General features: G+C 42.2%; 1 protein-coding gene across 1 annotated transcript in view; it reads left to right on the top strand.

Moving 5' to 3' along the window:
* Nucleotides 1-15391, top strand: part of IQCH (IQ motif containing H) — a 104961-nt gene that overhangs the window by 86602 nt on the left and 2968 nt on the right. Inside the window, exons 16-20 of the mRNA XM_018552819.1 lie at nt 257-543; nt 5259-5423; nt 10733-10858; nt 12662-12723; nt 14749-14857. Coding sequence (XP_018408321.1) covers nt 257-543; nt 5259-5423; nt 10733-10858; nt 12662-12723; nt 14749-14857 — 749 coding nt within the window. The remainder of the gene's footprint in view (nt 1-256; nt 544-5258; nt 5424-10732; nt 10859-12661; nt 12724-14748; nt 14858-15391) is intronic.

Raw genomic sequence — 15391 nt, 5'->3', positions numbered from 1 at the left:
AACTGTTTGGTTCCTTGTAGTGCTTCTTCCTCTCACACTCCAGCCCTGTTGGGACTACAAGAGGCTACCAGGTTAAATTCAGGTGCCTACACTGCTTACATTTAATGATTTATTAATGATTACAGAGCTGAGTCTTTTTATATCTGCTTAGAGTTCAGTTTTACTCAGTTCACCAATATCAACCAAAGTCAACATAATTGTATTGGTGTTCATGAAATTATATTCTATTTACTAGTATGTATGTTGTGTTTTCTAGGTGGAGTAATTGAAGCCTATCCTCCGGCTGAGAGTATTACCTGCCTCACTGTAGACCTGCTGATTAACCCAGGGGGAGAAATCCAGATGGTGTCCTGTGGAGATCAGATTCATGGTGGCAGTCCCCTGGAATGTATAGGCAGTTCTGTTCCTCAATGCTCGGTACCCCCCAGTGTGCTGGCATCAATCTGCAACCACATCGGAGAAGCCTGCAAAATCCGCGGTGTGCTCGGATACCTGTCTGTGGAACTCATAACATTCATAGACCCTCAAAGTCTCAAGCAGCAGGTAAGATTTCTTCATTTATTTGTTTCCAGAATAAGCAATCATTCTACTCTGTTCATATGACCTATGTATAGGCAATTTTTACTTTCTGTAACAGCTGACCTGTAAACCTTCTCTGGCCTAATGTACTATAATAATAATATGGCTGCTTCCACAATTCTTTACCCGAGTGTCTACTTAAGATTTTTCTTCAGTAATGTGCAGCAGAAGGGAGTAATGACAAGCTAGTAGCAACTAACTACCGGTAGTAGCCTTTCTCAACTAAAGAATATGGTATATCCCATCCCGGGGGGGGGGCGGTTGCTGGAGGGACCGCAGATGCCTCTGCATATTAGAAACTGTAATTGTAGCTAAAGTTATATGACACTTTGATGGTCAATAAAGAAGATTGACTACAACAGTTTCTGGAGTGCAAGTGACTTTCTACCAGTTACAGTTTCTCAATTAAAGAACACCAAAAGTTGTTTTGATACTGATACGCTGCAACATCTTTGCTACGCATATTGCTCGCATGTTGGTGTTCATTGGAATTCCGGGTGATGACCATTTCCTTACTGTTGTGGTCAGCTGACCCTTATTCTTGGCTAGGAAACTTGTAGCACAGAAATGGCTGTCATCCTCACTCCCCACTGTGGGTTGGAGAGGTCAATGCCTACCTTAGATTAGAGAAGTTTACATACCAACAAAGGGGATGACCCAACAAGTTTAAAAATATGAGGTCAGACTGGCTAAACTTACAAACAGTGGTAACGCCATCATGGTTCCATGACCAGTTGTTAGAAATTAAATTCTCTCCACAGAAGGGGGAAATTTATCAAAACTGGAGCAGACAAAATCTGGAGCAGTTGCCTATGGCAACCAATCAGCTTCTCTCTTTCATTTTCAAACCTTAACTGAACAAACTGAAGAGAGAAGATGATTGGTTGCCATGCAGAGCTGCTCCAGATTTTATCTGTTCCAGTTTTGATAAATTCCCCGTTCTTCTCCCTGTCTGTATCTGTCCTGTCAAGCCATTGTGCAAAATACAGGATACTTTTCTGACACACTATGGATTGCCAGACCACCTGCGATCAGACACATGAAACTTTAACCATGGGCTCTCCCATGCAGCTATACTTAATTACCAATGACAATGAAAATACTTTTCTGTATAGATGGAACTTGGCCTTAATAATTTCTTTTAATTAAAAAAAGTGCAACTTTGATGGGAGAAATATGTAGGCTTACGTTTCTGACCTCTGCTTCTTACCGGGTCTCTTTTGATTGAATTGATTGAACGTTTTACTTCCGCTTTAAGACAACCCGGCAACTAGCATTTTCAAAACGAGGACATTGGTGGCAGTCTGCATGTAGAACTTTGTAGTAGTTCTCCCCTGACAATAAGAGATAGATGGTTTTTGGTCAGATTTTGGTTACTGCACATTTGTGATACTATTCAATAATAAAGATGATACTATTCACATATCCTTGCATCCAGATTTTTATAAGCATTTCTGCTGAACACATATGTTTTAGAAGAAGGACAGACAAGCCAACACTCGCTAGCTAGGTATTAATACTTGTATGTACAAAGTATTTAACTACATGTGTTTAAACCAGGGGTCCTCATACTTTTCAAACATGGGGCCAGTTCACTGCCCCTCAGACATTGCTGGGGGCCGGATCATAGTTTGAAAAACATGGGGGCGTGGCTGTGGTGCCGCACCGCCACGCCCCCTCCCATCCCAGAACAAAGGGGGAACGTTAGTGAGCAATTGCTGTGCGTTCCAGCAGCTGCTGCTCTGGTGTGAATAAGCCCTTAGAGGGTATTCTTCCAGTATGATAGCCTTCAGTATACGTGCTTATACTGGCCAAGTGTATTTGCTTGTGTGTGCTTAGCCTCAGGCCTTTAATTCTGTTTACTACTACTACTACATGTGTACAGATGTTCCTCGCTTACCGACTTACCTGTTTTGCGACCACTCGCACTTACGACGGACCGCCGATCGACCTCCGACCTTGCACGTCAACGTCAGTGCGCCGCGTCGCCGGCGGAAGTGGTGTCCTCCGATCTTCACTGCGGGTCCCGGTAAGTATTTTCATTGCCCGATGCACAGTACACTGTTCGGTACTGTACATCGGCAACGCTATACAGTACTGTACTAATGCAGTACAGTACTGTATAGAGTTCCTCACTTAACGACCAATCCGTTTAACGACCTGGTCGTAGGAACGGAACTCGGTCGTTAAGTGAGGAATACCTGTATACTAAAGCTGGCCATACACCAGCAGAATTTTGTTAGAAAAAACTTGGTTTTCAGAATGTTCGGTCAGCTTTCTAATAGTTAATGAGGACAAATTGACGATCGATTTTTAACTGTAGTGACAAAAAGCATCGAAGGAGCAGGGTTATTATTTAATTTTTTTTCGAATGGACTAAATTCTAACAGTAATAGTGGATTTCATTTGGGAAACTCCATTCATTTCCAAAACAGTATGTTAAAAACCAATGAAATTCATCAAGTCTCTAGTGGCATTATGGAATAATCTGACGAGATTTTTAATATGAATGTTTGTATGAAAATCTACCAGTATATGGGCAGCTTAGTGCTCCGACTGAATACTTACACTGTACTTAGATTCATACTTGGTATCTGTACATAAACTGACCGTGTCTACTATCTACTTACACTAAAGCGGGCTATACACTGTACGAACATCAAATGTATTCAGTGGGTAGCCCTGTTACCACCCTTCTGTCCGGCATCCCTCAATTAGAAGATCAAAGGAGCTGGATGGAAAATCTTCGGGCCAATAAGCTACCATCACTGTTTAGGTATTCTGAAAGCAGCTCACCCTCACACCCGCCACTGTCTCAATACAAAGCACACAGCGGGAGATTCGTCCATCCACGTTGTTTAGTGTGGATGGAGGAATCTATTATATTTTTTCTGTTCAGCCCACAGGTTGAATGAAAATATATAACTGTGTATACCCAGCTTTAAGGACATAGGTGCAGCATGCATATTTGAGCATACTCTCACACCCCCAAGCCCTCCTACTCCACAGCAGAAATGATAGGTAGTGATGAGCTTAGGCGTGGTGTGAACCCAGTTTGCCCAAACCCGCTCAAAATTGTGTCTGCCAACCCATCCTCCCCGGCCCAATAGGTTGCAGACTGGTGCATTCCCCACCCTGCAGATTTATGTAACAGAAGGGCAGGGAATGCCCCCCCTTCTACAGCTGCCACCACTGATTGGTTCGGGAGGGGGAATGGTGGTCACAGTTTTGATCGGGCTTGGGCAAACTTAGGCAAACTGGGTTCACACCAAGCCCAAGTTCATCTCTAATGCTAGGCTATTCGGAGCCACTTGGACCCTTAAAATGATGGTAAGTAAATGTCAATGCACTGATTACACTCTGCAGGACACTATTGGTTCTCTTTCCCTCCTAGCAGTATCTCTAAGACCTCAACAACAACAAAAAAAGGAATTTATCAAAACTGGAGTAGACAAAAACTGGAGCAGCTTTGCATGGCAACCAATCAGCTTCTCCCTTTTATTTTCAAATCTTAACTAAACAAACTGAAGAGAGAAGCTGATTGGTTGCCCTGGGCAACTGCTCCAGATTTTGTCTGCTCCAGTTTTAATAAATTCCCCTCAAAGACCTTATCTTTAATAACACTGCTTAGATATAATGGTCAGTGGTGTCAGTTTCCTGACAGTGTTTCCTGGCAGCAGAAAGGATTTGAATTGTTCTGGTCATGTTTGTCCATCCCTAAATAACAGAAGCGGACAAGCCCCTGATGGACCGCACGTTACCAGCTGCCGGTTTAGCACTTCCCTTGCCCCCTGAAGCAGATCCTTATGATGACGGATTGTATCTTTAATAGCTCAGCAGATTCCTGCCAGTTGGTTATTAAAGAGTGTCTCGGCAGTGATTCATTTAGAGGGCATTTGCTTGTGAATATGATTCAGAAATTAGCAGGAGTTTAGCAAGAGGCAGGCACTGGCTGACCCCTTAATAATGTTATAATGATGCCATTTAACATCCGCCGCTTACACCAGTGACTCCTCGCAGTGTGCTGAGAGTGCTGTTCTGCTGGCAGGTTACACAGAGAGGGAAGACCCCAATCCTGACCCCACATCAGCTACTGATCAGGACAGATGTCAGTGTGTTGAATGGCACAGACACCTAGACATGCTGAGAGGCTGACCTCTGAATTGTAACTTGTGTTTCTGCTCTGTGTGACCTTGTCAATGTCATTTCAGACTGACTGTGAATCAACGTTTACCCCTGGACATCTCAGGGGTGCATTGCAGGCCTGGAATTTGTTATACTCCACATAAAAAGGTTATTTGTTTGGTATCAGCCTCTTGCTTAAAAATCAAAGCAATCAATAACTCACTTGTTCTGTTTATACCACAAGGCAAAATACAATTGGAAATTCCATCATCAATGTGTATTCCTAAATGTAAAGAGAACCCTCGTTATCTGTAGACTCGTCACTGTGACATTACCAGATATCAAACAGCGTCACCTCTGCAGGTGATGTGTGTTGTAAAGCCTACCTATGGGCTTCTACCCCCATCAGCACTTTATACCAGCTTTCAGAAATTAATCAATAAACTGTATATCAATGTATGATCAGCTACTAACCCTATACAAGGCACATTGGGCTGCTGTGATGTTATGCCGATGCGATCACAGATGTGATCCGTTGTTTTTCCTTTATTCAGATTTGGGCCACTGACTTAGACCTGTGCTACAGTGACCAGCTGGCCATGACTCAACTCATGCTGTACCTGACCAATGGGACGCTGGATTGTACCAACAGCCAACTAAATGTACCATCTGCTTATAAGAAAATGGACCGCCCCAGACATCGCGATCAAACAGTAGAGGTGAAAAGTACACGCTGCCACATTCACTGCGTGCACACACTGTCCACATTCACTGCGTGCACACACTGTCCACATTCACTGCGTGCACACACTGTCCACATTCACTGCATGCACATACTGTCCACATTCACTGCGTGCACACACTGTCCACATTCACTGCATGCACACACTGTCCACATTCACTGCTTGCACACACAGTCCACACTTACTACTTGTACACACTGTTCACATTCACTGCTTGCACACACTGTTCACATTCACTACTTGTACACACTGTTCACATTCACTACTTGTACACAATGTTCACATTCACTACTTGTACACAATGTTCACACTCACTGCTTTTCACATTCACATCTTGCACACACTGTCCCCACTCACTACTCGTACACACTCACTGCTTGTACTGTACATGCTCACTGCTTGCACACTGTCTGCATTTACTGCTTGCACAAAATGTTCATGTACTACTTGAAGACTTTCACTCTCTCTCCAGCCATGGCCCCATTATTTGTATTCATAGTCATTTATAATTTATAAACTACTTCTACTCAGACCTGGATCTGTGATAAACCACCTAAGTCTGAACCTAGAGCAGCAAAGGACAGCGGTAGGCTGCCCCATGTTTCATTATCCCACAAGATTGTTTCATCCCATAAGGATGTATCTATGCCCATGTACCATACTCCTACTTACTTCACACAAGATGTTGGGAACTGTGTGGAAGATTGGTAGCCTTAGGACTGACAAGACAGACAAGTGAGGCACGTGATCGAAACTCCACCCCGTCTCTACTACATACCATCATGTTTACTGAAACTGTCTGTATTTCCTTGTCTGCATTTACTATTATTTTTACACTTATCTGAATTTAAAGCTACTTGAGGCGTGCAGTTTTCACATCATATCTGCAGAGCACTAATAGGGAAGTGCATATACTCATAATATATAGTTGGAACGTGATCATAGTTGGGCAAACAAAACTAGATGGACATCTCAATCAATAGTCAGATCACGTGGAAGCCAGGTAGCACAATGGACATACACACACACACACACACACACACACACATTAAAAAGAGTTCACTTTGTAACTAGATCCACAATAAGGTATATATTATTATGTATATATCGGTGGCAATTTTGCTTCTTGAAGCGTCCTCTTGGCCAATTATTGTGACAGTACCCTTGATAACATGAGTTTGTGTCATCCCTGTTTCATTACATACATTAAATCTCAAGTATATCTATAGATATTCCAATTCATTAATATATCAGTGAATGATGATCTTGTCGCTGCAATCTGTCTTTCAGTATTAATACAATCATTGCATGTCAGCAACTTTAGATGTGTCTCAGCACCATGAACATGATTACAGCTATTATTTCTTGCATTTATTACTTTCTTTCACACTCATATTGCCCTCTTGTGCTCCCGCTGATCTCCCATTTAAACTCCCATCTTCCCCTTCAGTAAGACGCGCTGTAGTGTGACTAGCTATGTTGTTACCTTTCAGGGCCTTTCTAGATTAACACCCACTTTTCTCTGTTTATGCACCCATTTCAATAAAAGAATATATTTTCTCAGTGCTGCCGCTCCTGTAATTATGTATAAAGCCAATCACTCATTATCTGCGAGATAGATGAGGCTAAATAAGCGCAGCATTAATAATTTACATGACTCTTCATTATGCCAGTGTACGGACTGCAAAGACCCAGCAAGAGCAATTCTTTCAGTCTGATGCCAACCCTTAAACAATGGCGTTCCATCACCACGGCCCCATCCTGCTTCACGCTTGTTAAACAGAGACATGGATTATTCGATCAAATGCTCCTCTAGTTTCTACTCCCCCACTGCAAATCAACTGTTGTTAATTCTGCAAATATTATAAACGTGATTAGCTTGCATTCAGAGATGTATTGCATCAAAGTACTGGTGCCAAGGTTCATGCTGTTACTGCTTATATTCCATCAGAACAAGGATGCAAAATCATTTGTGGGGTAATGTGCTTCACAATTACTTACTACTCCCATCACCAAGCCAAAAGGAGCAGACAACAAGAAAATGTCAGCTTCTGGCCATCCCTTGAACAACATCATCTTGACTAGGAGCCAATTGGGATTTGCTGCATGCATGTGTGTTGAAAGACAACATGCAGACAGAGAGAACATATTTGAGGACTTGGGGTCAGATTTATAATCTGTGATATACTCCACAACCCATTTAAGAAAAATAAAACCAGGTCCTTGCAGTAGCCCTCAAAGTTCTCTATAGTTCAAATGTCAGTCTGGAGGTGAGCCAGTCATGTGATTCGAGTAGATACAAACACTGGAGTCCGTCTATGATCCTTGATTATGTTTTATTGGCTAAAAGGCAATAGATTAAGAATATCCTCAAAGCCAACAAAACACTAATGCCTTTGGGCAAAAAGCCTATTTGTCGCTTTTTAAACATGTTAGCATCCTTTTGGCTTTGAGGATACTCTGGATTTCTTGCCTTTTAATCAGTAAAGCTTAATTAAGGATTGTAGATGGACTACACCTTTTGCATCTAGTTACATTGCATAGAGGGCTAACAGAAGCCTTGCTGTTGCAACCAATAGCCCACAAGCCATAGTGGTGGAGGTGAAGGTAGAGCTAAACTTTGTGTATTTGGTGAGCCGGTAATGTGAATTTGACAGGCAACCTCAATAAGCTTTCCTCCAGGATGTTTTACCCTTTGATTTTTTTTTTTAGAGAAGGTGGTGTTGCACTTTAGGGCTATGCTGTCTTGACAAAATTATCCAAACAATAACATTCTCTTCCTCCTGATTTGTCCACTTTAAAGTGGAACCCACACATGAAAACTGTTTATTTGTTTTGAGTTAAGTGGGACATGGATCCATCCAATGATGACACCTCGACATTAGGGATGGGCTGTATGTTCGAGTCAAACATGAGTTCGACTCGAACATCGCTAGTTTGAGTGTTCGCCGAAAGCACAAACTTTGTGGGATGTTTGCATCCTGTTCGACCGCTCAACATCCCACAAGGCAATGCGCCTTCTGAAGTTCTAATTGGGTAAAGGCTTGCACCTGACCACAGGTCAGGTGCAAGACTTTGTCCAATCAGGGCTCAGTACTCTGTTAGAGCCATGATTGGGCAAAGTCCCGGCAGCACACTATATTAGGCTGCCTACACCGCAGCCCTACGTAGTGTGTTGCTGGAGTGAAAAGAGAGAGAAATCGATAGCAGAGTTTTGTAGCAGAGTTCTATAGCAGAGTTCTGTAGCAAAGTTGTATGCAGCGTTCTATATCAGAGTTCTATACATCGTACAGATCCGCCTCTTCACAGGCAGTTTATGGAGACCCCCCCCCCAGGCACGATATTTGAAGGAATTTTTCATTTTAATTCTTACACTTTAAGTGATGTAAAAATCACTGCCCCTTTAAAAACGTTTTTTTTTCTCATTGATTCCTGTCCCCTAGTGCAGTACCCGGACCCCCATGCCTTTTTTAGGGCCAATAACTTGCATATAAGCCCTCTTAAAGGGGACAATCGTTTCTGAAAGTTCTACCCTCATTGACTTGCATTGAGTTCGAGTTTTTTGGACGTTTGAATACGAACTGAACTCGGGCCTGTTCGGCCCATCACTACTCTCCATGACGGAAGTGGAAAATCTCCCTTCAGCCCTGGCACAGCTTAAAAGGGCAAGCTCATCTTTTCAGCCAAGTTTCTTGAGGTTACTTGCCAAAATTAATTCATATATAAGCGACAATGTACGCATTGTTTTACAAACCGTAAAAGCTTAAAATCTAAGGTCCCAATTGCACATGCATACAAGGCCAATTTAGGCAGCAGCCAGTTAACCTACCAGCATGTCTTTTGGAGTGTGGGAGGAAACCCGGAGCTCCCCTAGGAAACTCATGCAAGCACAGGGAGACTTCTTGCAGATAGTGTCCTGGCCAGGAATATGTTTAATAATTTTGGTCAAATGACACCATGATCATACTTTGCCTTGCTCTGCAAAAAAATTGCAGAATCTGTTGTGACTGAGTTCTCCTTTAAATGTTCTTGATGTAAAGAATAACAGGCCACTTCAGAGGGTGTTGATTCTTTTCTGTTCCATACGTTTTTCACTTAAAGCTTATGGAGAATGATGTCAACAGTTAGAAATATCCACTTTTAACGTGGCAGAGGAACAAAACTGTTTTTTTTCCCATTAATTGTCAGGTGGGGGGAGGCCGTGTAAACAATCGGGAGCGCAATAGAGCAGGTCAGCTGTAAAACCAAGCCATCGATACGCTGCTCTTTGGTTCCTCACAAAGGTTTTGGATTACAGCCTATAAAACGTATTGATCAGAGTAAGCCATAAAGAGCAGTGTGCACATTGTGTTCCTGTGGGACACTGTAGGAAAACAAGCTGCACCATTTTTATGTAGCAAATCATTCAATGTCCTTTGTGATACATGGACAGGGACCACTTATGTGCTTGTGTTTGTGCTCAGTAAACACTAGCGGTATGTCTCCTATATGATAGCTGAGACTATAACGGTCTCCCTCTTGTGCGTTATTACACTGGAATAAACACCACCTTTTCTGGAATGGTGCAGTTGTCTTTTAAAAGACAAGCAGTAAGTATTGTTAGGAAATGCCTGTAGAGTTGTGGACAAATTTGTACAAACCCCAACAGCTCATTGAAACAATTCTTTATTCCTCCTGAAAAGTGATGAAATTAAAAGCAATAGTCTCATGTTTGCCCTTGGTATGTCAGAGTAAAGCAAAGAAAGTGTGAAAAGTTATACATTATTGCTTACTCTACAAAGATATTCTGAAATGGCCTGGACAGATTTGTTGGTACCCCAAAAAAAAAAAGATTATAAATAGTTGGATCATAGTGATACTTCAAACTGTTTTCTGTAATTAGTATTACGCATTTCTTAAAGCTTGTAATCAGTCAGTAAGCCTATTTAAAGGGAGAAAAGTGACCCTTCTGTTTGGTATCATTGTGTTCATCACACTAAACAAGGACCAGAGAAAGTTGTCTGAGGAGATCAGGAGATCAAAGAAAACTATAGACTAGGGATTCACCAATACCGATACTAGTATTGGTATCGGTGCTGATAACAAGTATTTGGGCTAGTACTCGTACTCACCCAAATGCTCGAATGCCTAGACTGATACCCAAGCTTCCGGTATCAGGAAGCCAGGAAGCAAGTCATTACACGCTGCCCAGCTTCCTGATTGGTCGGGAAGCCAGCTCCATGTTCCCTCGTCACTGGGTGTTCAATTCCGTCCTAAGGAATTATGTTTTTTTGTTTTTTTTCCAGACACCCCGTGTTTGCAGCCGAGTCGCTGTTCTCAGCACACGCCTGTTTCACACAAACCTATCGCTTGTGTATTACAATGTGTTCTTTCAGATGTGCAAAGCCCATGGCATTGGATATGATGTAAAGGTAAGGCTTTGTAAGTGCATTATTCATGGATGTGCACAGTGCCATAAAACAACATATCATATGTTCTGTCTGAGCCCACAAGGCATTCGGTTTAATTTCCTTGATAAAAAAAACAAAAAAAATTATATATATACTGTATATATACAATATATTACCAAAAGTATTGGGACATCCCTCCAAATAATTGGATTCAGGTGTTCCGTGACATTTCCTTGCTACTAAATACTTTGCGGTCAACTGTTAGTGGTATTATAACAAAGTGGAAGCAACTGGGAACAACAGCAACTCAGCCACGAAGTGGTAGGCCACCTAAAATGACAGCACGGGGTCAGCGCACGCTGAAGTGCACAGTGCACAGAAGTCGCCAACTGTCTGCAGTCAATAGCTTCATGGAATGGGTTTCCATGGCCGAGCAGCTGCATCCAAGTCTTACAGCACCAAGTGCAATGCAAAGCGTCAGATACGGTGGTATAAAGCACGCCGCCACTGGACTCTAGAGAAGTGGAGACGTGTTCTCTGAAGTGACAAATCACACTTCTCTGTCTTGCAATCCGATGGATGTGTCTGGGTTTGGCAGTTGCCAGGAGAACGGTACTTGCCTGACTGCATTGTGCCAAGAATGTCAAAGTAAAATAATAAATATAATGTCGGGGCATGCTCTAGATGTAAGGAGCGTGGTGTGGGGGTAAATATGGGTCATTGCTGGAGATCACATTTAATATATAGTGGATTATTTCATTAGCATTGCCCAGGTGCTTCACCTTACACATTTAATATGCCATTTATCCACCAAGGATACCGAGTTATTATCCTGCTGAGTTTTAATAATTCTATGGGCTCAATAACGATCCTTGTGGAATTGTAAACATTGGTCCATTTGTATCTGTAAAAAATAAGTCAAGGCAACTGGACTTGCTGTATTTTTCTTGGAAGACGTTTCACTTGTCATCCAACCGGCTTTTTCAATTCAGAATGACTTCTACTAAAATTATCTGGGAATAAATATGGTGAATGTCGCTCCAATCCACATAATCCGTTAGTGGCAACCAGGTGTTGATTGCATTTGCATAATTGGAGTCTAGGAGGTGTTATTAACCTGCCCAGAGAGAGGTGTTAACACATTGTATGTGGCAGACAATAGATCGCCCCTCCCCCCCACCTCTATTCAAGCTTGGTTTCTCCATTTTTACATAAATGATGAGACATCTATTGTCTGCCACATACAATGCTGTTTTAACACTTCTCTCTCTGGGCAGGTTAATAACACCTCCTAGACTACAATTATGCAAATGCAATCAACACCTGGTTGTGACTAACAGATTATGTGGATTGGAGCAGCATTCACCATATTTATTCCCAGATCATTTTTTGTACAAGTCATTCTGAATTGAGAAAGCTGGTTGGATGACCAGTGAAACATCTTCAAGAAAAATACAGCAGGTCCAGTTGCCTTGACTTATTTTTTACAGCTATACCATGACCTTGGATGAATGAGAACCTTCACAGACATATTGGTCCATTTGGAATATGCCCTGTTGACAATCAGCGCTTATCTTCTGTTCTGTAGCCAGTTGACTACCTATGTACATATATTTTCTCCTAGTCAGTGTAGTGAGGCAAATCTTTGCACATACTCAATGTTAGCTGAGCAGTGTATGATCATCATATAAAGCAGACAGGAAATCCACTGTTCACCTTTGACATCGTCCCTTATGTAAAATGGCAGACTGTTGTTTTAGGAAGTTAATCGATATTGACTGAATCGTTTACTTTGATTGTCACGTTTTCCTTTGCTTTTGTCAGGAGAAGCAAGGTACGGTGTTTGTGCTGTTAGAAAACCTGAAAAGGCACCGAATAGAAATGCTGTGAGTATGCTACCACTGTCTGTGGAGCACTTCTGTAGTATGACCTATTGATCAGATGAGAGCCAAGGTCACCCATCCACTGTCCTGAATATGCTATGTCTGTCTGCAATGTACTACTGCTCAGTGAATACAGTTTTGAAGAGGGAGTTATCTGTTTGAGTCACAGTCTTAAAGTGGCACTAAACTCAGAAGTTAAATCTTAAAAATACATTTAAGTACCCAAACTATTAATAAAACAACTTTATTTGTGTATCTCTCAGCTGTAGATCCTCAAATCATCTCTGAATTGGTGCCGACACTGTCCTTCCTTCTAGAGGATGGCTACATTTGTTTCCCATGCTCCCTGTGTGTGTTGTAAAGTAGCCACCGCTCCAAGCTCACTCCTGTGATGGACTACAATCTCAATACAAATTAGCAAACTAAACATGAGATTGTAGTCCATCACAGGAGCGAGCTTGGAGTAGTGACTACTTTACAACACCCACAGAGACCATGGGGAACAAAAGTAGCCACCCTCCAGAAGGAAGGACAGTGTCGGCACCAATTCAGAGATGATTTGAGGATGTATACCTACAGGATACATTTTTATTAATAGTTGGGGTACTTGAACGCATTTTTAAGATGTAACTCCTGATTTTAGTGTCATTTAAATTATTAAAATTGGGGGGCTTACATAAGAAATAATGTATGTTTCTTCCCATATTTAGCTTTATCAGCTGTGTGACCGAACACACAGTACCCCAGTTTCTATGTGTGTGTGTTACAGTATTGAATACCAGCCCTGTAGTCATCTACATTACTCTTAACTATAGGACACTGGGACCCTCACTGCTGTGAGGTCAGGCAACCATGGAGCAGGGTGCAGACATAGTACAGGAGATGATTGGAGTCTATGAGCATACTACAAGGGATGGTCAGTGACTTCAGACATACTGCAGTAGATGGTTAGAGACTAGAGGCATGCTGCAAGACATGGTCAGAGACTGCAAATATGCTACAAGAGATGGCCAGAGACTGCAGATATAATACAGCAGATGGTTAGAGACTACGGGCATGCTGCAGTAGATGGTCAGAGACTGCAAACATGATACGTTTTTGAAGATTGGGGAATATGTTTTCAGAGACAGTAATAGACTGGAGACACATTATAGGAGATTGCTAGAGATTACTGTTATTACAGACTCTTTACAAACCAATGCTTTCACATTTGTACTCTCTAAAACCTTCCTAAAAATTTACTTATGGCACATCTGATACTTCTCACTGGATTAATAGTATGGGATGCCGGTAATAGTAGGGGATATCAATACAGCGTATTTGGGCGAGTACTCTACTGGAACCTCCTGTATCAGGATTGGCCAGGAAGATCGCTCCATACTCCCTCATCACCAGGGAGCATGGAGTTGTCTTCCCGGCCAATCAGGAAGCCAGGCGGCGAGTCATTACTGATTTGTCAATCAGGAAGTCGGCGGGCGTGTATTGACTTGCTGGCCAATCAGGACGCCGGGTAGCGAGTCATTACAAACCCCCCCGGCTTCCTCGTCACCTGGTGATGAGGGAGCATGGAGCTGGCTTCCCGGCTAATCAGAAAGCTGGTGGCCAGTCATTACATGCTGCCCGGCTTCCTTAATGGGACTTATACTCAATATGGGTACTCATACTCAACACCAAAAAACTGGTATCGATGCATCAATTATTAATAGTGAGTGACTCATTGTTAAACAATGGATGCAGCTCAAAAGTAGCTTTCATGATTATAGCTTGATTCAGTGGTCAGTAACATGAGTACTATGACTTGTATTCATTATAGAGCTCAGTGATCTAAATGTGAATATCGTAAAGGAGATTACATTATTAAATGTAAATAACATATAACTTATTCTGTATGGCGCACCATGTATGCAGATGGATATTCTGATGCAGGTCCACTGATGGCGTAGCAGAAATAAACAGGTTTAAGACTGAAAGGTAAATTAACGTGTGTATTACAACCCTGACCTGCTTCTATCTGAATCTCATTACAAGGAGCATCGCCGAGGACCTCCAGGGAGCTCTGATGACCTTTGCTCGCAATCTGTTCATCATCCATCAAGAAATATCAGCGCCTAAAATGCAGGGAGAAACTAATTTCAAGGTGAGCTGTTAATTAACTAACGATTTCAGCTCTGTTTCGCAAGTCACTGGTAAGGAAAGTGGACAGGAGCGCTCCATTCATTATGAAAGCATCTCTCTGTTTCTGGTAATTACTGTCCTGCAAGAGAAACTGGCAGTTAATGATCGGCACGAGGTTCCTATCACTGGGAGTCGCAGGGAGGACTGCATGGAACAATGAGATGATTTATACTGGGAGGTCACCTGCATCAGTAGGAAATAGCTAATGGTTAGCATGTTCATAGAGCATTAGGTTGTATGTACTAAACAGTCTACACTGGAAACAAGACTGTGCAAAATGATCCAACTGTAGTGTCATCATCAAGGAATAAAAGGGGGAAAAATAGCACTTTATGTTCCTTCATGTCTACACTCATTTCTCCAGTGTGTCTATGGAGGAGCCATGGCTGGACTTCACACATCTCTTGGTCTCCATTACATGGCAGATGAGACTAATAGTTAAAGGAGAACTATGAGGTGAGTGAAAATCACTCATCCTCATAGTTCGAGCCGACGT

Source organism: Nanorana parkeri, unplaced genomic scaffold (genome assembly GCF_000935625.1).
Source record: "Nanorana parkeri isolate BGI_ZX_2015 unplaced genomic scaffold, ASM93562v1 scaffold98, whole genome shotgun sequence".
NCBI lineage: Eukaryota > Metazoa > Chordata > Amphibia > Anura > Dicroglossidae > Nanorana > Nanorana parkeri.
Note: the sequence above shows the minus strand (reverse complement) of the source record. Positions and strands in the feature narration are given on the sequence as shown.